The sequence below is a fragment of the Oncorhynchus clarkii genome, chromosome 9 (genome assembly GCF_045791955.1).
Source record: "Oncorhynchus clarkii lewisi isolate Uvic-CL-2024 chromosome 9, UVic_Ocla_1.0, whole genome shotgun sequence".
In the NCBI taxonomy this organism is placed as follows: domain Eukaryota; kingdom Metazoa; phylum Chordata; class Actinopteri; order Salmoniformes; family Salmonidae; genus Oncorhynchus; species Oncorhynchus clarkii.
This window is the reverse complement of record NC_092155.1, coordinates 29,573,360-29,595,001: the sequence shown is the minus strand read 5'-3', so window position 1 is coordinate 29,595,001 and position 21,642 is coordinate 29,573,360. Positions and strand designations below refer to the sequence as shown.

At 44.2% G+C, this 21,642-nt stretch overlaps 1 protein-coding gene across 2 annotated transcripts in view; it reads right to left on the bottom strand.

Moving 5' to 3' along the window:
• The window catches only part of LOC139416195 (actin filament-associated protein 1-like), a 60,729-nt gene extending 56,184 nt beyond the window's left edge, over positions 1–4,545 (bottom strand). Inside the window, exon 1 of one of the 2 annotated variants that reach the window (XM_071164580.1) lies at positions 3,968–4,545. In XM_071164580.1, the coding sequence (XP_071020681.1) occupies positions 3,968–4,019 (52 nt within the window). In that variant the 5' untranslated portion in view covers positions 4,020–4,545. The remainder of the gene's footprint in view (positions 1–3,967) is intronic. The other variant, XM_071164579.1, reaches the window with a different exon arrangement.
• Positions 4,546–21,642: the final 17,097 nt, after the last annotated feature.

Here is a 21,642-nt window from a genome sequence, read left to right as displayed (position 1 = left end):
CTATAAGATGATGAGGTCAGTGGCTGCATTAGCTTATGATGAGAGACCAGCATTCGCTATCCTGGTCTGTAATTACCAGGGCTCTGTTTTCCACGGGGAATGCCAAGGGAACATCACAGTGGACTATATCATCTCTATCAGTTACACAGGTGGTTTACAAGCAGATGTGCCAAACCACAAACATCTGAGTCGGACTGATCTGGACCTCAAAACCTACCCATCATCTGAGAGAAGGAAACCAGAGTCTGTAGTTCATAGAGAGAGGCAGTGGAGAGGGAGAGAGAGGGTAGGAAGGAATGGAGAGAGAGAGAGAGAGGGTAGGAAGGAATGGAGAGAGAGAGAGAGGGTAGGAAGGAATGGAGAGAGAAAGAGAGGGTAGGAAGGAATGGAGAGAGAGAGAGAGAGAGGGTAGGAAGGAATGGAGAGAGAGAGAGAGAGAGAGAGAGAGGGTAGGAAGGAATGGAGAGAGAAAGGGTAGGAAGGAATGGAGAGAGAGAGAGAGAGGGTAGGAAGGAATGAAGAGAGAAAGGGTAGGAAGGAATGGAGAGCGAGAGAGAGAGGGTAGGAAGGAATGAAGAGAGAAAGGGTAGGAAGGAATGGAGAGAGAGAGAGAGGGTAGGAAGGAATGGAGAGAGAGAGAGAGAGGGTAGGAAGGAATGAAGAGAGAAAGGGTAGGAAGGAATGGAGAGAGAAAGGGTAGGAAGGAATGGAGAGAGAGAGGGTAGGAAGGAATGGAGAGCGAGAGAGAGGGTAGGAAGGAATGGAGAGCGAGAGAGAGGGTAGGAAGGAATGGAGAGAGAGAGAGAGAGAGAGAGAGAGAGAGAGAGGGTAGGAAGGAATGGAGAGAGAGAGAGAGGGTAGGAAGGAATGGAGAGAGAAAGGGTAGGAAGGAATGGAGAGAGAGAGGGTAGGAAGGAATGGAGAGAGAGAGAGAGGGTAGGAAGGAATGGAGAGAGAGAGAGAGAGAGTGCGAGAGAGTGCAAGAGAGCGAGAGAGAGCGTGAGAGAAAGAGAGAGTGAAGCTCCTCCAGTATCTGTGTAAGGGGATAATTACAGAGCACTTGACGTGAAAGCACACCACTGAGAGGGGATGGAGGGAAGAAAAAGAAAACAGGAGAGGATGGTGGTTAGAGGCACTGGATTTCGGGTTGGACTCATCTTTCTTGGAGGAATGGAAGGCCTGAGGAGACTTGGTGGTGCCCTCCGCATCTCATCCCAACCTGGACGTTAGTTATGTCACCAGCCATTTGCATTCAACCAAGAAAGAAAGAAAGAAAGAAAGTCAAAAGAGGATAGCGTGGCTGATGTAGTCTATCAGAGTCCGAAGGAGGTTGATGAGATGAGCATTTGGGCTCCCATGCCATACCTCACACGTTTGTGGTAAAGCTAGAGCAATCCATGTATTGGCCTAATGCCGAGTTATCTGCTGTGACGCTCAAAGGGAAACCGCTCCACTTTGATTGACAGCTCCTAACCAGACAGTATTTAAAAGCATCTATTCCCATTAGACTCCACCCAGCACAGACCACAACCCCCTTTCCACCCTTTCTTCCATCAGTTACATTTTCAGTCATGTTGTTGATGGCGTTTTTCTCAAGAGCTACTCTTGGCATTTGGCAATGCCAGACCACAACAAAACCCTCTCGCAGTGGTGTTTGTTCTATCTGGATCAAATGTATATCTTCACCCCAGACAGATAATCAAACTGGCTAACCAGCTCATCCTCTTATAGCTGCTAAGCCTTTTATATCAGGCTATGGGCTAATCTGAAATGATCAACACCATCAGTTATTGCCCTGAGGATTATTACCAAGGAAAGCAGGAGTGGTTATTTATGATTGCTAATAGTGCATGCATTCGGAAAGTAAATCGGATGGCCCTGCAAAACCAATGTTACATCAAGCCTAATCTTGGTTGACGATTTATGTTTTCGTAGTCTGTCCACATGCAATTATATCATGTCAAAAGGCTTTGGATTTGTGTTGGATAAAGGCACCGTCAAACTATATGATAGCCACACCATATGACAGTCGCAATGCATGACAGTTACACTGTATGACACAAGTCTTATATAAGTCTACATATGGCTCTTCATCACGATGGTTTTCCAATGTGCATAAGGCTATTGACAGGAATGGAGAGGCGGCCAAGGATCTCCAATTAGGGTTGGAATTAAACTCTGTGCCTGCATGCCAGTTCACTGACAGATTGACTTTGATGAGGGGGGATTATGAACTCATTTTTCTTCCTCTCTTCTCCTCTTTGAATCGGGTTTTCCTGCCATTGAAAGGGGGGGGGGGGGGGGGTCCTGTTTATTTTTTGACACAAGAAAGCCTTTAAAAATCCATCATCATTGGGGTGCTGAGTGGGGTTCTAAAAGAGAGGGGGACCCCCTTTCGCTAAAACAGAACCAAATGGGCCAACGAGCGAAGGGGGCCAAATTGCTGACACCATGGCCACATCACAGGCACCCAACGCGGTGCCAATTAAAGCCACGTCGTCTAAGGGTTTCCGACCGAGGGGAAACTACGATAATAAACACATTAACACTCCATTCATATTGCCCCCAAAATGGCACCACGTAAGAGTTTTAGAAACAGGGACAGAAAGTGCATTCTTTCCAACTGCCAAGTTTGCCTGCTGCATTCTTTCCAACTGCCAAGTTTGCCTGCCCCCCCCAATGGTGGATAGGATGATCACAAGGCAAAACTTAAAAACACCCTCTCCATGTCCCAGCCCTTGAGCCAAAACACACTTCCCACATTCTCATGTGGCGTGTAGATGAGATTACAGCATTACTACACAATGGTTGTCTGTCGGTGACCCTACCAATGTTAAGCTGCGATAAATTGCCTAGCTACCTGATACCACGCAGCTGCCAACCCGAAGATAGAGGAGGGTAGCAGTGGAGCCAGGTTTTTGTTATTGTAGGGATACGGTCTCCTGCAGAGAAACAAGAGACATGGAGCCACTTGGTGTTGTCATACCACGACTGTGTTGTTGACCTCAGGGAAAATCTTACATTACCTCTAGGTTGACCTTAGGTATGTGGGCCTATGCAACGGAGGAATTGCGTGACACCACCACAATCATTTGTGTAAGTAACATCATAGAAACATTGCTTAATTTGTATAGAATAAACCTAATCGGAGGCCAAAATCAGATTTAGAGTAACATTGGAAAATAAACAAAAGCGTTCCATGACTGTTATGATATATTATAAACTATAATGCCCTGATTGAATTGATGGTACAGCAACAAAAGTAATCGACCCAAATCAATGAGCGTGCAAAACTCATGCACACTATACTGTAGCAGCTCCAAGTGCGCTCCCCTGGAAAGAAGCGGTCACTGGTCACTTCGTCCCGCGCCAGCTGCGCCCAGCGAAGGCACAATCCAGTGATTATCGTGCGGGACTGCCCGGACGCTGAGAGGGCTGCTATTCATCAGTGTTGCCCGGGGTCAGAAAGGGGAGAGGGCGGGGAGGTCTCAGGTTGCAACTAGCTACGCTCTAGTCGCGACGCATAATTCCATGGACAACAAAACCACGACCCTAATGACACTGTCAGGAGCCAGCGGTGGCCAGCAATCTTTCCAGGCTCCAAGCTCGCAGCAACCTCTCGCTCTCTCTGTTATGAGAGTTACTATTATTACAGAATAATTCATTTAATGAGTGACAATTTACAAGGCGGGGTGATAATGATTAGCAACAATGCATGGTTTATTATTAGGATATAACGTTACAGTATTATACAATAATAGGCCTAGTCTAATGCATCATCAGGGAATTATGTCATTATATTTTCACTTCCAGTAAGTGTGTTGGCTATTGAACTCGTTTCGTTTTAAAACCAGCAGCTCTCAAGGGGAGATAGTAAATAGATGTGTCAGACACATATCAATATTTACAGTGGCCAGCTGTTGAAGATCTGAACCAAAAGCGCATGCTGACGTTGGAATACACTCACCCCTGGAAGCGAACAAAATGGGATCGCGCCGCATGGTGGCTTCCCAACGCATCTAAATCCCAGCAAACAGAAGCAGGCGAGTGGCCGGCAGCTGTCGAATATCAATTAAAATCCCTCTCTCCACGGGTCAGCGGCCAACGACGGAACCCTTGTCTGTTTCTTTGAGGATAGATTTGCCCCGCGATACCAGCTCTGAACAGTCTTTCACCACAGTGCGCTTTGCGACCAACCGGCAACGTCTCCGTCACGAGTCTCCTTACAAACTTTTCTCCGGCTCTTTTCCCCTCTTTGCTTCCTTCCTTCCGTCCTCCTCCCTCTTACAAAACCTACTCAAACTGCCTGTGCCTGCATGGTCTGCTCAGCTCAGAAACGGATCTTGTTTGAATGCTCGCATCTGCCGTCTGTTACGGTGCTGACAGGCGGCCAATAATGAGAGGGCTAGTCGTGCCTTGCAAGCAAGCGCGCCGAGGGCAGACTGAACTTTTCGAATATCTCCCCCTCTCTATCTTTGCTGAAAGGTGAGACGCGAGCGACCCCTTTTCTCTCCGCCCAGCTCTCCCTCGGGCTCGTATTCCAGTGTGCAGTTAACTAAGGGAAGCATATTTAAACACACCAGGCAGGCAGGGCTAGCCCAGTTCTGAGTCCTCCCCCTTTTCCTCAGCGGCAGATGGGTTATTGAACTCAGGCTGGCTCGCCCCTCGGGATGGGGGGGAAATCGGCAGTTTATGGTAATAGTCGGTAATTAAGGACCGTCCGCGTCTCTCACTGCACCCGTCACACGATTGTGTGTCCAGAGGGGAGAGCAACAGCCAGCCAATGACAGATATGAGAGTGGGGCTCAAGTTGAAATACAGGGATAATGTATAATACCTCACCCAACTCAGACTCAACAAAACAATGTCTGCTGTATTGCATAGTTTAGGTAGGCTGAAGCCTAGAAACGCTGGTTCAGAACTGAAGTTTTACCATGTGTAAATTGACACATTGAAACTAAATCATATGTAATTAAGGCTTTTCTGGACTATAAACTAAACACTTGAGGGTGTGTGCCTAGCTATGCAAAAACAAACCAACCTAACCTTCACTTCTACTGTGTGTTAGTAGATTAGAGGTTTGGGTTTGGTAAAAAAAAATGGTCAGAAAAGGACCACACACATTTTGGGGTAGGAGCTGATTTATTTGGGCAGGGCTGTCAAAACAAGGTGGTAAAATCCTCAAAAAGAAGGCCTGTGGATTTTTTATCTCACTCACATCTCACTTTTCTTTTCCAACAAACAGTCAAGCAAAAACAAAAACGCAGCAAGACACAGGTTGTCAATGATGTAGAGTATTTATAAGGCCTTAGTAGACCCGAGATGGCATTCCTTACAGCTAGTGTTCATTATGGTATGCAGGGTATTATGGTATGCAGTCCAAATGCACCTACCGTGGGTTAATTGCAATAGTGGGAGGAGTGCTTCTTGAGTTGAGCGCAGACTTTAGGTAGTGTGAAATAAAACCACAAATGTTGCTTCAGGGGAGGAAGCTGAGCTTTAGGGTGGTGAAGGAATTAACTGGTTGCACTGATTATAGTGTTAAAGATGTGGTGCAACGAATGGGCCAATTGGAGGTGTGTGTGTGTGTGTGTGTGTGTGTGTGTGTGTGTGTGTGTGTGTGTGTGTGTGTGTGTGTGTGTGTGTGTGTTAGAAAGGATATGAGCTATAGTGTGACCATGCAAGGTGTGAACCTTCAACCTTGTTTGACTGCACACCCTCAAGTGTTTGTGGAATAATAGTGAAGACATCAAAACTATAAAATAACACATATGGAATCATGTAGTAACCAAAAAAAGTGTTAAACAAATCAAAATATATTTGAGATGTTTCAAAGCAGCCAACCTTTTGCCTTGACAGATTTGCCCACTCTTGGCATTCTCTCAACCAGCTTCATGAGGTAGTCACCTGGAATGCATTTCAATTAACAGGTGTGCCTTGTTAAAAGTTCATTTGTGGAATTTCTTTCCTTCTTAATGCATTTGCGCCAAATCAGTCGTGTTGTGACAAGTTAGGGGTGGTATACAGAAGGTAGCCCTACTTGGTAAAAGACCAAGTCCATATTATGGCAAGAACAGCTCAAATTAGTAAAGAGAAACAACAGTCCGTCATTACGTTAAGACGTGAAGGTCAGTCAATCCGGAACATTTCCAGAACTTTTAAAGTTTCTTCAAGTGCAGTCGCAAAAAGCATCAAGCGCTATGATGAAACTGGCTCTCATGAGGAAAGGAAGACCCAGAGTTCCCTCTGCTGCAGAGGATAAGTTCATTAGAGTTCAGAGTTCAAGTAACAGAAACATTTCAACGTCAACTGTTCAGAGGAGACTTCGTGAAATCAGGCCTTCAAGGTCGAATAGCTGCAAAGAAACCACTACTAAAAGGACAACAATAATAAGAAGAGACTTGCTTTGGCAAAGAAACATGAGCAATGGACATTTTTAGATTTTTGGTTCCAACCGCCGTGTCTTTGTAAGGCACAGAGTAGGTGAACGGATGATCTCTGCATGTGTGGTTCCCACTGTGAAGCATGGAGGAGGTCGTGTGATGGTGCTTTGCTGGTGACACTGTCTGTGGTTTATTTAGAATTCAAGGCACACTTAACCAGCATGGCTACCACAGCAGTCTGCAGCGATACGCCATCCCATCTGGTTTGTGCTTAGTGGGACTATCATTTGTTTTTCAATAGGACAATGACCTAACACACCTCCAGTCTATGTAAGGGCTATTTGATCAAGAAGGATAGTGATGTAGTGCTGCATCAGATGACCTGGCCTCCACAATCACCCGACCTCAACTCAATTGAGATGGCTTGAGATGGCCATTAAGTGCTCAGCATATGTGGGAAATCTTTCAAGACTGTTGGAAAATAATGCAGGTGAAGCTGGTTGAGAGAACGCCAAATGTGTGCAAAGCTGTCATCAAGGCAAAGGGTGGCTACTTTGAAGAACCTAAAATATATTTTGATTTGTTTAACACTTTTTACATTACTAAACTCAGCAAAAAAAGAAACGTCCCTTTTTCAGGACCCTGTCCTTCAAAGATAATTTGTTAAAAATCCTAATACCTTCACAGATCTTCATTGGAAAAGGGTTGAAACACTGTTTCCCATGCTTAATTAATGAACATGCACCTGTGGAATGGTCGTTAAGACACTAACAGCTTACAGGCGGTAGGCAATTAAGGTCATAGTTATGAAAACTTAGGACACTAAAGAGGCCTTTCTACTGACTCTGAAACACCAAAATAATGATGCCCAGGGTCCCTGCTCATCTGCGTGAACATGCCTTAGGCATGCTGCAAGCAGGCATGAGGACTGCAGATGTGGCCAGGGCAATAAACCCACCGTCGCTGACCCAGACAGGACTGGCAAAAAGTGCTCTTCACTGACAAGTTGTGATTTTGTCTCACCAGGGGTGTTGGTCGGATTTGCGTTTATTGTAGAAGGAATAAGCGTTACACCAAGGCCTGTACTCTGGAACGGGATCGATTTGGAGGTGGAGGGTCCGTCATGGTCTGGGGCGGTGTGTCACTGCACCATCGGATTGAGCTTGTTGTCAATTCAGGCAATCTCAACGCTGTGCATTACAGGGAAGACATCCTCCTCCCTCATGTGGTACCCTTCCTGCAGGCTCCTCCTGACATGACTTTCCAGCATGACAATGCCAGCAGCCATACTGCTCGTTCTGTGCATGATTTCCTGCAAGACAGGAATGTCAGTGTTCTGCCATGGCCAGTGAAGAGCCCGGATCTCAATCCCATTGAGCATGTCTGGGACCTGTTTGATCGGAGGGTGATGGCTACGGCCATTCCCTCCAGAAATGTCCGGGAACTAGCAGGTGCCTTGGTGGAAGAGTGGGGTAACATATCACAGCAAGAACTGGCAAATCTGCTGCAGTCCATGAGGAGGAGATGCACTGCAGTACTTAATGCAGCTGGTGGCCACACCAGATATTAACTGTTACTTTTGATTTTGACCCCCCCTTTGTTCAGGGACACATTCTATTTCTGTTAGTCACATGTCTGTGGAACTTGTTCAGTTTATGTCTCAGTTGTTGAATCTTGTTATGTTCATACAAATATTTACACATGTTAAGTTTGCTGAAAATAAATGCAGTTGACAATGAGGACGTTTCTATTTTTGCTGAGTTTACACGATTCCATGTGTTATTTCATAGTTTTGAGGTCTTCACTATTACTCTACAATGTAGAAAATAGTCAAAATAAAGACAAACCCTTGAATGAGTAGGTGTGTCCAATCTTTTGACTGGTACTGTACGTTGACCCAGGTTATCACTCAACCAACCAAGTACAGTGTATACAAATAGTGTTGGATCTGTGACATCCACTTGTATAGATCATATCTTTAGAATTGCAACAAAGTGAATATGCTGCCGAGGTTACTGTATTTGTTCCAATATCTGCCCATAGAAATCCCACTTAAACAGTTAAGGGATAAACGGATATCAAGGTTTATCTGGAACAGTAAGAGACCAATAATTAGATTTACTGTACAACATTACAATTACCAAAAAAACTGTGGGGGTATGGCCTTACCAAACCTACATTATTATTTTGTGTCAGCCCAGTTGAGACCTCTGGTGTGTTGGTGCAATTCAGAGTACGAATCCAAATGGAAAGGTATCGAGACTACTTTGACAGAGATACCCATACAGTCAGTTTTGGGAAATAAGGACATGGTAAAATAAATATACAATAGACAAAATCAGTGGATTAATTTCTCTCTTAAGACATGATTTAGGCTAGTTAAGCAAATTCGTTTAGACAGAGAGGTCAAACTGCCGAGTTGGCCCGCATACAACCCCAACTTCATCCCTGCAACTCAGGACAGCAGGTTTAAACAATGGACGCAGAAAGGCATCGCATCATTTTGTACAATTATAAAGAATGGGGACCTGGAGAACTTCCAGGACCTAAGTAAAAAAACATGGCTTGGATAAACAAGATTTTTACAGATACCTACAAGTTCGACACTATTTTTTTAAGGCAGATAAAAGTGATTGACCCTTGAGCACCTTAAAAATGTATCCAAGTATTCACTAACGCATACAACTTGGGGAGTAACAAAAAAACTATTTCAAATCATTACTTGGGTATTCTATCAAATAAACATTCGACAAACTATATTTATACAGAAATTGGAGGAGGAACTTAACATTGAAATAAATTATGAAACATGGTTGAACATATTTGAGACTCAACTAAGCTCCACCAACTCAAGGTCTTGGAGAGAATTCTGTTGGAAGAATGTTATACGTTTCTTCATAACACCTAAACTGAAATCAAAACAGACTGACTCCCAACACCCTTGTTGGAGAGAACACCCTTTGTTGGGCTATCAAGGGTGGATCACTCTCATATCTCTTGGTCCTGCCCCGCAATCGAAACTTACTGGGAAGAATAAGATCGAACATTGGAAAAATAATGGAATTTGACATAGAACAAACGTAAATGTATTTGGGTGAAATACCTGATACTTTTCTCTATTGGTGTAAATTAACTGTTGAAGGTGGTATGTTGTACTGGCAGCCAGTACAAAGGCTGTCACTAGGAAATGGCTATAAAAAGACCACTCGCTCCCAACCCCCCTCCCAGGAGTAACATTGGAGTTATCATGGTCAAGTCATGTTGACAAAGTTTTTGTGAAGATAGGGAGAGAGGTATGTCTGTTATAAAAAATTTAAAAAATCTGTTTTTTTGACACAAAGATCAACTGTACTAGTTGTTCATCTTGTCCCATCTTGTTCCATCTTGATTACTGCCCGGTAATACGGTCAGGTGCAGCAAAGAAAGTCCTAACGCTACAGTAACGCCACAGCAGGCTACAGTAACGCCACAGCAGGCTACAGTAACGCTACAGCAGGCTACAGTAACGCTACAGCAACGCAACAGTGACGCTACAGCAGGCTACAGCAGGCTACAGTAACGCTACAGCAACGCTACAGTAACGCTACAGCAGGCTACAGCAGGCTACAGTAACGCTACAGCAGGCTACAGTAACGCTACAGCAGGCTACAGTAACGCTACAGCAGGCTACAGTAACGCTACAGCAGGCTACAGTAATGCTACAGCGCTACAGCAGGCTACAGTAACGCTACAGCAACGCTACAGTAACGCTACAGCAGGCTCATAACATGCAGCACGCCTTGCCCTTAACTTCACACACAGAACTAACACCAACGACATGCATGATAGTCCTTCATTGTTGAAAGTTCAGGACAAATGGACTACTTCTCTTCTAGTCTTTTAAAAAGAAACATTTGTGCGTTGAAAACGCCTAACCACTTGTATAATGGATTTGCATACACTTCAAACAGACATACGGTGCCTTCGGAAAGTATTCAGACCATTTCACTTTCCCCACATTTTATTACGTTACAGCCTTATTCTAAAATGGATGAAATTAAATGTTTTCCTCAATGCCCCATAATGACAAAGCCAAAACAGTTTTTTTAGGAGAAAAATATATATAAATATAATGTATATATTTTTAATGTAATGTCCTTGTCTATAACTGTTCTGTACTTTGTCATGTATTTGTATGTTTTCTGTGGACCCCAGGAAGAGTAGCTGCTGCATGTGCAGTAGCTGATGGGCATCCTAATAAACTAAACTAAACATGTATGTACACACATGCTGAGATTTTATCTCTTGCGTCAACTCTTTCTTGGCTGATCTGGGCTTTTGTGAAAGTCAGCGTTGACGTCAGTGCTTGGCCGCATGACTGAGATCTAATCTAATAGAGATACACACACCACTGCTGCATGCACTGTAGCCATGAAACTGTCATGTCACTGACATTAAAATATATTAGTCCCCTATCTCATAACACAGGGTGCTGCTCCATCTCTTTATATCACACTATATCATCCTCTCCGTATAATCAAGATAATCGACTTAAACCTTAATTCATGAAAATAATTCCTCTTTGGCTTGTCCCATGGAAAATGATGTGTATGTTTGTGCGCGTGTGTGTTGGTGGGTTCGAGTTGTGTGGACTACATAGCCAATCAGAGTCACATGTCTCAAAACACATGCTAGGCTCTACGCAAAACAGCCGTGACACAAGTAACCTTCTCTCGCCCAGATTGCCTTATTGAATTAAGCACACAGAGCTGGGGGTTGTAGCACAACGCTGGCCTTGTCCCGAGTCAGTAGCACTGTTGAGAGACTGGACGTCAATGGTCTATAGAATGGTAGGAAACCAGATATTCTGGGTCACACTAACCCTCACAAACAGTCTGTCATCCTGCAATATAATGCCATGACACTGAGGGAAAAGGGGAAAGAAGAGAGATTAAGAGAAATAGAGTGAAGGAGAGAAAAATAGAGGGAAAGTAGGAGAAAGAGTGAACAATAGAGAGGGAGAGAAAGAGAATGTGAAAGTGAGTAAAGAAAGAATGTGGGGGGAGAGAACAAGTGTGGATGAGAGCGACAGGAGGAGAGAAATACAAAAATTAAGAGCGAGAGAGAGGGTGTTTGTCTCAGAGGTGGGTCAGCCTGCGGTGATGAAACTGGGCTGCGGGCCCGGTTGATAGAGGTCAGGACAGGCGTGCCGGCAGCCCCAGCAGTGCGCTCTGGGATAGCCAACTCCCCCAAAGCTGAGCCTCTCCAGCTGTGTCAATGGGCTAACGGGTCAGAGATGTGGACAAAGACCTGACGCCCTGACTGGAGGTGTCAACTGAAGCAAATGCACTGAGGACGACAGTGTGTGTGTGTGGAAAGAGCAGTCAGGACCCAGCCCATGTTGACTTTGTGTGTTAACCCCTAGCCTTAGAAAGGGAACGCTCCTATGGTATTCCAGGCACGCCTGTCAAAACAGCAGTCAACCTGCCGACCTCTCGGTGCACGACCCACCCTCTCGCTCCCTGAATCGGCGGTCACAAGAGGTTGGAGACCAGGGCCTCAGAAGGGAGTCGGGAAAGAGGGGGTTTACAGGCTGAGGAGTGGTGGCTAATGGGGGGGGGGGGAAATGGGGGTTTAGGCCTCTTGGTAGGGGCGGCGTTAAACAAACACTCCTCTAATGAAGCGTTTAGGCCCCCTGGAGGTGCTGGAGTGATTGCTTCCCTACACAGGCTCCAGTTACACACAGGGGGGGGGCATCTGAGAGCAGTAAAGGTTGGCCACTGTGCTTTGAGTTCAAATCCACTCAACATGGCAACCCACATTTACTTTATTACGTCAGATTCAGAGTCAGCGCGGAACGTTCTATTGCCTTGAACAGGGGTTATGAAATAGAGTCCCGGGGGTCCTTTTGAAGTTGTTGGCTTTGATTGTGTGGAATTTGTTTTATCAGAGGAAGAGTGGTATCTCTAGTCCACAGCAGTGGTGGGAAAAGTACTCAATTGTCATACTTGAGTAAAAGTAAAGATACCTTAATAGAAAAGTAAAAGTGAAATACTACTTGAGTAAAAGTCTAAAAGCATTTGGTTTTAAATATACTAAAGTATCAAAAAGTAAAAGTATAAACCACTTCAAATTCCTTATATTAAGCAAACCAAATGGCACAAACATTTTTTTTTTTTTATTGACGGATAGCCAGGGGCACAATCCAACACTCGGACATCATTTACAAACAAAGCATTTGTGTTTTGTGATTTGATTTCATTTGTTTTAGTGAGTCCACCAGAGCAGAGGCAGTAGGGATGACCTTTCTTGATAAGTGTGTGAATTCCACCATTCTCCTGTCAAAATGTAACGAGTACTTTTGGGTGTCGGGGAAACTGTATAGAGTAAAAAGTACATTATTTTATTTAGCAATGTAGTGAAGTAAAAGTTAGCAAAAATATAAATACCCCAAAAAAACAACTTAAGTAGTACTTTAAAATACTTTTACACCACTGGTCCACAGTCATCTCTCTTTCCTGGGTCAAACTCAAGGCCACAGATGATCAAAAACACAGGACAAGAACTCAATTTCATTAACTTCCTTTTTGGCCCAACTAATCTTATGTAATCCGGAGGGCACTACAGTAGTAGTAAAAAATATGTTGGCAAAGGTTTAGGGGAGATAGCGTTCTCACAACAAATACTGTACGGTACCAAGGTGTTCTTTTTCACATCCAACATAGTAATCTTTTCAACAATACAACCCGTAATGTGGGATAAGGATTTGTAGGAATTCTTCCGGATTCCAAACCATCTGCTAGTTGGCTGCATCACAATAGCTGGCACTGTAATACTAGTCAGGATCAAAGCAGGAGTTGTCCACCCCCCCCCGACTAAACCCTGGAGCAGAGCAGACCAGGAGAGGAATCAGTCTGTGTTCATCTTGGGGTCTGGGCCTATGCCTGTTCCCCATATGGGCCTGACTGACTGATTGACTGAGAGGGGGATGGCTTGGGGGGTAGACAGGATTAGAAATTAGGAGAGACCCTCAATCTACATAATGTACCACCACGTGCTGCAACAGTTTGTGTTATGCGAACGGATCCCTTGTGATGTCAGGAGATCCATCCAATCAAGAGAGTGATGCCCGTTGCCCATATTGAAATGTTTTTTTTTTTTTTAAAGCAATAAACAAACAGAGTAATGTTTGATCCATAATTTCCGTGTGGCATTTTGCCTATAGGCTGGGGGGACAGCGGCTGGATTGAGATGCGTGTGTGTTTGTACTTGTGTGTGCGGGCCTGAGTGTGTATGTGTCTGTGCCCGTCTGTGTGTGCACGCATGTGTGTGTATGCATTGTTTTGTGTGTGTGTGTGTGTGTGTGTGTTTGTGTGTGTGTGTGTGTGTGTGTGCAATCCAATGATATATACCCCCATCTCCGTTCGTCTGTCCGTACAGCCACACTGTACAGAGGATTCACATCGAGTTAATACAGTATGACCAACAGGCTCCAATTAAACCCTTTTTACAGTTGTAAACGCTCAGAAATGCATGGAAAGAAGAAAATAAATCTCCTCAAAAGCCCCTTGGAATCAGGTCATGCTGATTGTGACAGGTTAGTAGGTCTGTTCCTTTACGAGAAGTGATTCTCGGTCCCTATGTCACACACACATGCATACACACACTGTGCAGATGAGCCCATAGCGTCACATTCCATGCCAGGAAGTGTGTGTATGACAGTGACATCAAGCCAATATAAACGTATTGGAATAGCGCGTCAGCAGCTAGACTACAGCAAACCATAATGTGGCTTCAGGTCTGGAAGAAGCATCATCGCAGGCAATAGCCCCTTTAAGGCCTGTCTCTATTACCGGAGTGGAGGTATACTGTACTTCCTTTGATTGAAAAAAGGGAGTGGTATTGCATCATTTGACACCTCCAGATCTGCTATGCCTAGCTCAGACTACAACAACATACAGTGCCTTCGGAAAGTTTTCAGACCCCTTGACTTTTTACACATTTTGTTATGTCACAGCTTTATTCTAAAACGGATGAAATAAAAACAATTCCTCATCAACCTACACACAATACCCCATAATGACAAATCAAAAACAGGTTCAGATTTCTTATATATATATATATATATATATATATTTTTTTTTTTACAAAATACCTTATTTAAAGTATTCAGACCCTTTGCTATGAGACTTGAAATTGAGCTCAGATGCATGCTGTTTCCATTGATCATCCCTGAGATGTTTCTACAACTTGATATGAGTCCACCGGTGGTAAATTCAATTGATTGGGCATGATTTGAAAGGCACACACCTGTCTATATAAAAGGTCCCACAGTTGACAGTGCATGTCAGAGCAAAAACCAAGCCATGAGGTCGAAGGAATTGTCCGTAGAACTCCGACACAGGATTGTGTCGAGGCACAGATCTGGGGAAGGGTACCAACACATTTCTGCAGCATTGAAGGTCCCCAAGAACACAGTGGCCTGAATTATTCTTATATAGAAGAAGTTTGCCACCCGGACAAACTGAGCAATCTGGGGAGAAGGGTCTTGGTCCTCTGTGGAGATGGGAGATCCTTCCAGAATGACAACCATCTCTGCAGCACTCCACCAATCAGGCCTTTATGATAGAGTGGCCAGTAAAAAAGGCACATAACAACCCACTTGGAGTTTGCCAAGACACCTAAAGACTCTCAGTCCATAAGAAACAAGATTCTCTGGTCTGATGTAACCAAGATTTAACTGTTTGGCCTGAATGCCAAGCGTCACATCTGGAGGAAGCCTGGCACCATCCCTACGGTGAAGCATGGTGGTGGCAGCATCATGCTGTGGGGATTTTTTTCAGTGGCAGGGACTGGGAGACTAGTCAGGATCGAGGGAAAGATGAACTGAGCAAAGTACAGAGAGGATCTTGATGAAAACCTGCTCCAGAGTGCTCAGGACCTCAGACTGGGGTGACGGTTCAACTTCCAACAGGACAACGACCCTTAGCACACAGCCAAGACAACGAAGGAGTGGCTTTGGGACAAGTCTCTGAATGTCCTTGAGGGGCCCAGCCAAAGCCCGGACTTGAACCCGATCGAATATCTCTGGAGAGACCTGAAAATAGCTGTGCAGTGACATTCCCCATCCAACCTGACAGAGCTTGAGAGGAACTGCAGAGAAAAATGGGAGAAACTCCCCAAATACAGGCGTGCCAAGCTTGTAGCATCATACCCAAGAAGACTCAATGCTGTAATCGCTGCCAAAGGTGCTTTAACAAAGTACTGAGTAAAGGGTCTGAATACTTAAGTAAATGTGATACGTTTTTTATTTTTAATAAATTAGCTAAAACGTCTACAAACCTGTTTGTGCTTTGTCATTATGGGGTGTTGTGTATACCACCACTCCCGAGTGGCGCAGCAGTCGAAGGTAATGCATTTCAGTGCAAGAGGTGTCACTACAGTCCCTGGTTTGTGCACTACGTATGTTTGTGCATGAACCCCCTACAACTATTGTACATATTCGACAATAACCAGCCTCAACGTTCCAAACTAGACAAATTGGCCCAACGAAAAGGAAGTAGTCAAATCCAAGACATCTCTCTCTTTTCCATCCATTACCATGGTAAATTTCACTCACACGTCACGGGCAGACCCAGAGACAGCCATAAGCGGGGCATTCGATCAATCTAGCCCATGTGTATTGGAACCATACGGATGTAGCAGTGACATTAAATAAAACATCAGAGAGGTATTTGACAGAAACCCCAGAGCGACAGAGAGGTTAAGATGTCTTTGCAACAACAAACTCAAACACACACCACAGCTGGTCTTGAGGGGGAGAGACTAACTTTTTAACCAGTTTAGATTCAAACCAGAATGTAAAAGAAAAGCTGGGGGCAAAACACTAGCAAGCATTTTACATGCCTTTTAAAATAATATTTGTCAAATGAAACAGCATGAGAGAGATTGAGTGAAATATAGACGTTTGAATTGCAGCAGTGAAAACCCAGAGTGCTAGCCTATTAGTGGCTTATATCCCATCTGATAGAGCATGCTCTACTGTCGGCCTGAATGTTTGTTTGTGTTTTCAGCTCAAGCAGAAAGAGAACATAGTCGTTTATCTCAACTGTGGTCTGTTTAGTTGTGTTTACCTTTGAGAGTGAAGAGAATTTGTGCTACAGAGTCAAACCTTGGAGGTTTAAGCTACTCTATTAAAAACAAAGAAAAAAAGAAAAGGGTTCCAAAAGGGTTCTTCGGCTGTCCAAATTGGAGAATCCCTTTTGGTTCCACATAGAACCCTTTTTTTGTGTTTTCAGCTCAAGCGGAAAGAGAAAATAGTCGTTTATCTCAACTGTGGTCTGTTTAGCTGTGTAGAACCCTCTGTGGAAAGGGTCCTACATGAAACCCAAAAGGGTTCTACTTGGAACCAAAAGGGTTCTTTAAAAAGGGTTATCCTAGGGTTAAAGGATTCTCTAAAGGGTTCTCTCTCTCCCATCACTCTCTTTTCCCTCCATTACCATGGTAAATTTCACTCACACATCACGAGCAGACCCAGAGACAGCCATAAGCGGGGCATGCAATCAATCTAGCCCATGTGTATTGGAACCATACGGATGGATGTAGCAGTGATATTGAATAAAACATCAGAGGAACCATTTCTAGATAGAAAAAAATGTGCTAAGAGTGTACCTTCCATGTTTTCTATTTCTAGAGTACAAAGTTCAGAGGGAATCCTATACATAACATGCCCTATCCTCTATTTGCTATCCACTAGTTGGTAGGCTGTGACAGTCATGAAATTTTGGATGATGGTTATATTGTTTGAATAGCATTTTTTGTTTGCTTTTCGCACATTTTCTCCTGCCCTCCGCTCCTGACTGGTTGCTGCAGGAAGGGGGGCGTTGTAGCAGAGGAGGTTGCCTAGACAACACCTTGATTGTTTGAAGGGTCCATGTAACTGCAGAAACTGACTCAACCGCACGAATTGCCAGTCAACCCAGTCTTCAGACAGCAGTTCGTTGCACACACACACACACTTCTTTCTTAAAAACGCTCATGATGGTTATTTTACTTTCATGACGACCTTCATCCATAATTGTCGGTTACACAATTATACGGTAATTGTGCCAGCCCTACTAGTTGGACAACATATTACGGTCACGCACGCAGACATACAAGCACATCCTAAATCTTTTCCTATTCACAGACAGGAAGTTTCTTCTGAAAGGGTGAAGAGCTCATCAGATTATTTGGAGGAAAAATCACCTAATACCCTTTAAGCTCTTAATGATACATTAGAAATGCAGTCTCTTTTCTCCCTCTCTTTACTCTGTCAATTTGTTTCTCGTTCTCCCTCTTTCAGCAACGTCCTGTCTCTGTCGCTCTCCCTTTTCTCTCTCTAAATGCAGAAGTCGTAGAAGCCTTTCCAAATGTAAATGACTGGGATTGAAATAGCTTCCTCCTCTGCACTGTTTTACACATATCCCTAAGCCCTTTGGATACCACTCTCCTCCCTCTCCTCCAACTCAACCAACTACACTCCAGGCCTCAGCTGGTGTTGCCATTGTGCCCGGTCAGGCCCTAATGTCCGTAACCAATTGGATCGAGTGGACAGGCAGACAGACTGGTCTAGGGCGACTATAGTCCGGTAGTTAAACAATAATCAAGCCTCTCCGCCCGTCACTCTCTGCCCGTCCCTCCACCCCTCCTTAGATTTACCATCTGGCTCAGATGGAGGCCTTGCCATTGCATGGTCTCAGTGGGGAGCCAGTTAATTTGTTAGGGGGCTTTTTTCCTAGGATTTAAATAATGCATCTGTTCCTGTCTGTGGGGGGTGGTTGGGGGGAGGGTGTGTGTGTGTGTGTGTGTGTGTGTGTGTGTGTGTGTGTGTGTGTGTGAGGGGGCAGTCCATTAAGGCCCCAATCTGAGCTCATTAAAGATGAATGAGCCATAGGGAGGGGAGAATGACAGGCGGAGATATATGGACTAAGGTCCATGGAAGACGTGGCAGAGTATTTGCGTTTGCAGCAGCTGCTCTGCCTGGGGTCCAAACATATTAAAGCACATATATTACATATAAAACAGTACATCATATAACATTATTACACCACTACATATCTACAATACAACATGTTTAACACCACACTATCACAATGTGTGCATACGCATGTGTCTGTACCTTTGTGTGAGCCAATTCACAGTCCCCATTGTTCCATCAGGTGTATTTTTACCAGTTTAAAAAAAAATCTGATTCTACTGCTTGCATCAGTTACCTGATGTGGAATAGAATTCTATGTAGTCATGGCTCTATGTAGTATTGTGCACCTCCCATAGTCTGGACTTGGGGACTGTGAAGAGACCTCTGGTGGCTTGTGGGGTATGCATGGATGTCCGAAAAACAGACAGCTCGGTACATTCAGCTTGTCAACACCGCTTACAAAAACAAGTAGCGATGAAGTCAAACTCTTCCACTTTGAGCCATGAGAGATTGACATGCATGTCATTAAATGTTAGCTCTCCGTGTACTTTTAAGAGCCTTCTCCCCCTCTTTGTGGCACCTGACCACACAACTGAACAACCGTCTAGGTGTGACAAAACTAGGGCCTGTAGGTCCTGCTTTATTGATAGAGTTGTTAAGAAGGCAGAGTAGCGCTTTATTATGGACAGACTTCTCATCTTAGCTACTGTTGTATCAATATGTTTTGACAATGACAGTTCAAGGTTACTCCAAGCAGTTTAGTCACCGCAACTTGCTCAATTTCCACATTATTCATTACGAGATATAGTTGAGGTTTAGTGAATGATTTGTCCCAAATACAATGCTTTTAGTTTTAAAAATATTTAGAACTCCTTGCTACCCATTCCAAAACCAACTGCAGCTCTTTGTTAAGTGTTGCAGTCATTTCAGTTGCTGTAGTAGCTGACGTGTATAGTGTTGAGTCATCCGCACACATAGACACACTGCTTTACTCAAAGCCAGTGGCATGTCATTAGTAAAGATTGAAAAAAGTAAGGGGTCTAAAACAGCTACCCTGGGGAATTCCTGATTCTACCTGGATTGTGTTTGAGAGGCCCTTCATTAAAAACCACCCTCTGGGTTCTGTTAGACAAGTAACTCTTTATCCACATTATAGCACGGGGTGTAAAGCCATAACACGTGTGTTTTTCCAGCAGCAGACTATGATCGATCAGGTCAAAATCTGCACTGAAGTCTAACAAGACAGCCCCCACAATAATGGTGTCATCAATTTCTCTCAGCCAATCATCAGTCATGTGTGTAAGTGCTGTGCGTGTTGAGTGTCCTTCCCTATAAGCCTGCTGAAGGTCTTTTGTCAATTTGTTTACTGGTCAGATCCGGTATCAGGCTCTTGAAAGAAGGAGGGGTAAAAGGGAGGGAGAGAGGGAAAGAAAGGTAGAGGAGAGAGCCCAGGTTAGGCCGTTGGGGGACGACAAAGACTCATGCCTAGCATTGCTTGTTTATGATGTAATATTTGGGAGAAGAGAGAGACTTTCCAGTCAAGCGGTTATGACCTCAATTGTGTGGGTAGCGATTGTTATCCAATACGGTCCCACATCTGTGGATGACCTAGAAGTAGAGCGGTAACAGGAGAAAGTGGAGAGAGGGAGTGAGGCCACTACCCATATTTACAACCTCTTTGTTTGTTACACCCAAGAGGTGGTTCCCTTAGACCCTCGAGAGTAACAAGGAACTAAATGCTCACTAAATCTACTGACAACACCAGGCCGGACGATGGGGTTGCTCTCCACAACACACACACGCGCATAAACACATACATGTGCACGCGCACAAACACATACATGTGCACGTGCACACACACATTAATCCTGTCAACCTCTTGACCCTCTGATGCAGAAATTGATATATTTCATGACCCTGTAATGGTTATTGCAAATGTTGTGAGAATGTACGATCGCTGAGGGAGGCCATGGATAAACTTAGCTAGTTAACCAAGTTAGTTAAAGCCTTGCGTCGCTGACTAACCAAGTCTCGATAGCTAGCCGTGTGATGCTAGCTTCCACCGGAGAAGCTGACAAAAAGTGCTGACAAAATTGTCAGCACTCAACACTATCAACAGGAGCCGAGGTCCTACATTCGGCAGTGTTAACCTCACGGTTCGCCTAAAAACAGTTCAGCAGAAAGACAGGGATTTAGTTGACTAACGCTCCTGATGATTTAGCACATTTCTTCCGCAAGGAAGAGAGGTGAGAACGACCAGAGGGGCGAGTGGCGCCTTATAAGAAGGGGAGGGCTCACCTCATTTGCCACCAGACCCGTCTGTCTCCACCAGACGTAGTGTGATTGCGTCTTCAAGTTAGTGATCCGCTGGACTAGCGAATCCCATAAGAGAGACTGAGTGGTAAAACTATAAAAAGGCAGACAATAGCAGGTCATCTAAAGAAGCAGTTAAACCAAGGCACTGAAGTTGATGGACGATTATGCACCCTTAACTAACACTTATAAGATACCATGTCTCTTTGCACAGGATATGCTACAGTGAAGCTGATTAATGGTTATAACCTCCAAAGTAGCAGCCCTTAATCAGCTGTGCGTGCGTGTGTACATCATTGTAAACTGGAGGGTCAGTCGGTGGATTTTAAAGAGCTTGTTTTAAATTTCCTCTAGGCTCCCTGAGGATAGGTCTCTTTTACGAGCCCCTCACACACACACACACACACACACACACACACACACACGCCCCCACATCCTGCCTTTAGGAGGGGGAAATTGGCCTAGTTCCTTGGGGGTTTTGAGTAACATTAGCAATATGTGGTATATGGACACCGTTGTTCTAGACATTAGTTTGAGATCTTTGGTGCCCTATCCTAACTCAAAACAATCATATCCATTACTACTGAAAACACAATTCCTATTTTGCCAATTATTTTTAATCATGGCTATAACACAGCTAGTCATAAGGTGGTTTATGACAACAATAACCATTTCACATTGCATCAACACATTGTGTGTGACTAGATTATGTTGTTTGGGGTGGCTGAGGTTAAAGTTCATATTTTGCCCATTGTTTTGGGTCCGGGGTAAATTAATGAAATAGAGTAAGCCACAAGGGAGTTTACGACAACACTTATCATCGATATTACATCTATAAAGTCTTTGTGACTTTACGCTGTTGTTGTGTTGGCTTAGTTTAAAAGGCTATTTTGTCAGTAATAAAACCAGAAGCATCCCACTGGGAGACTGAGCTTTAAGGCATGGGGCTTTTGAACTACAGTACCAGTCAAAAGTTTGGACACAAATACTAATTTAAGTGGTTTTCTT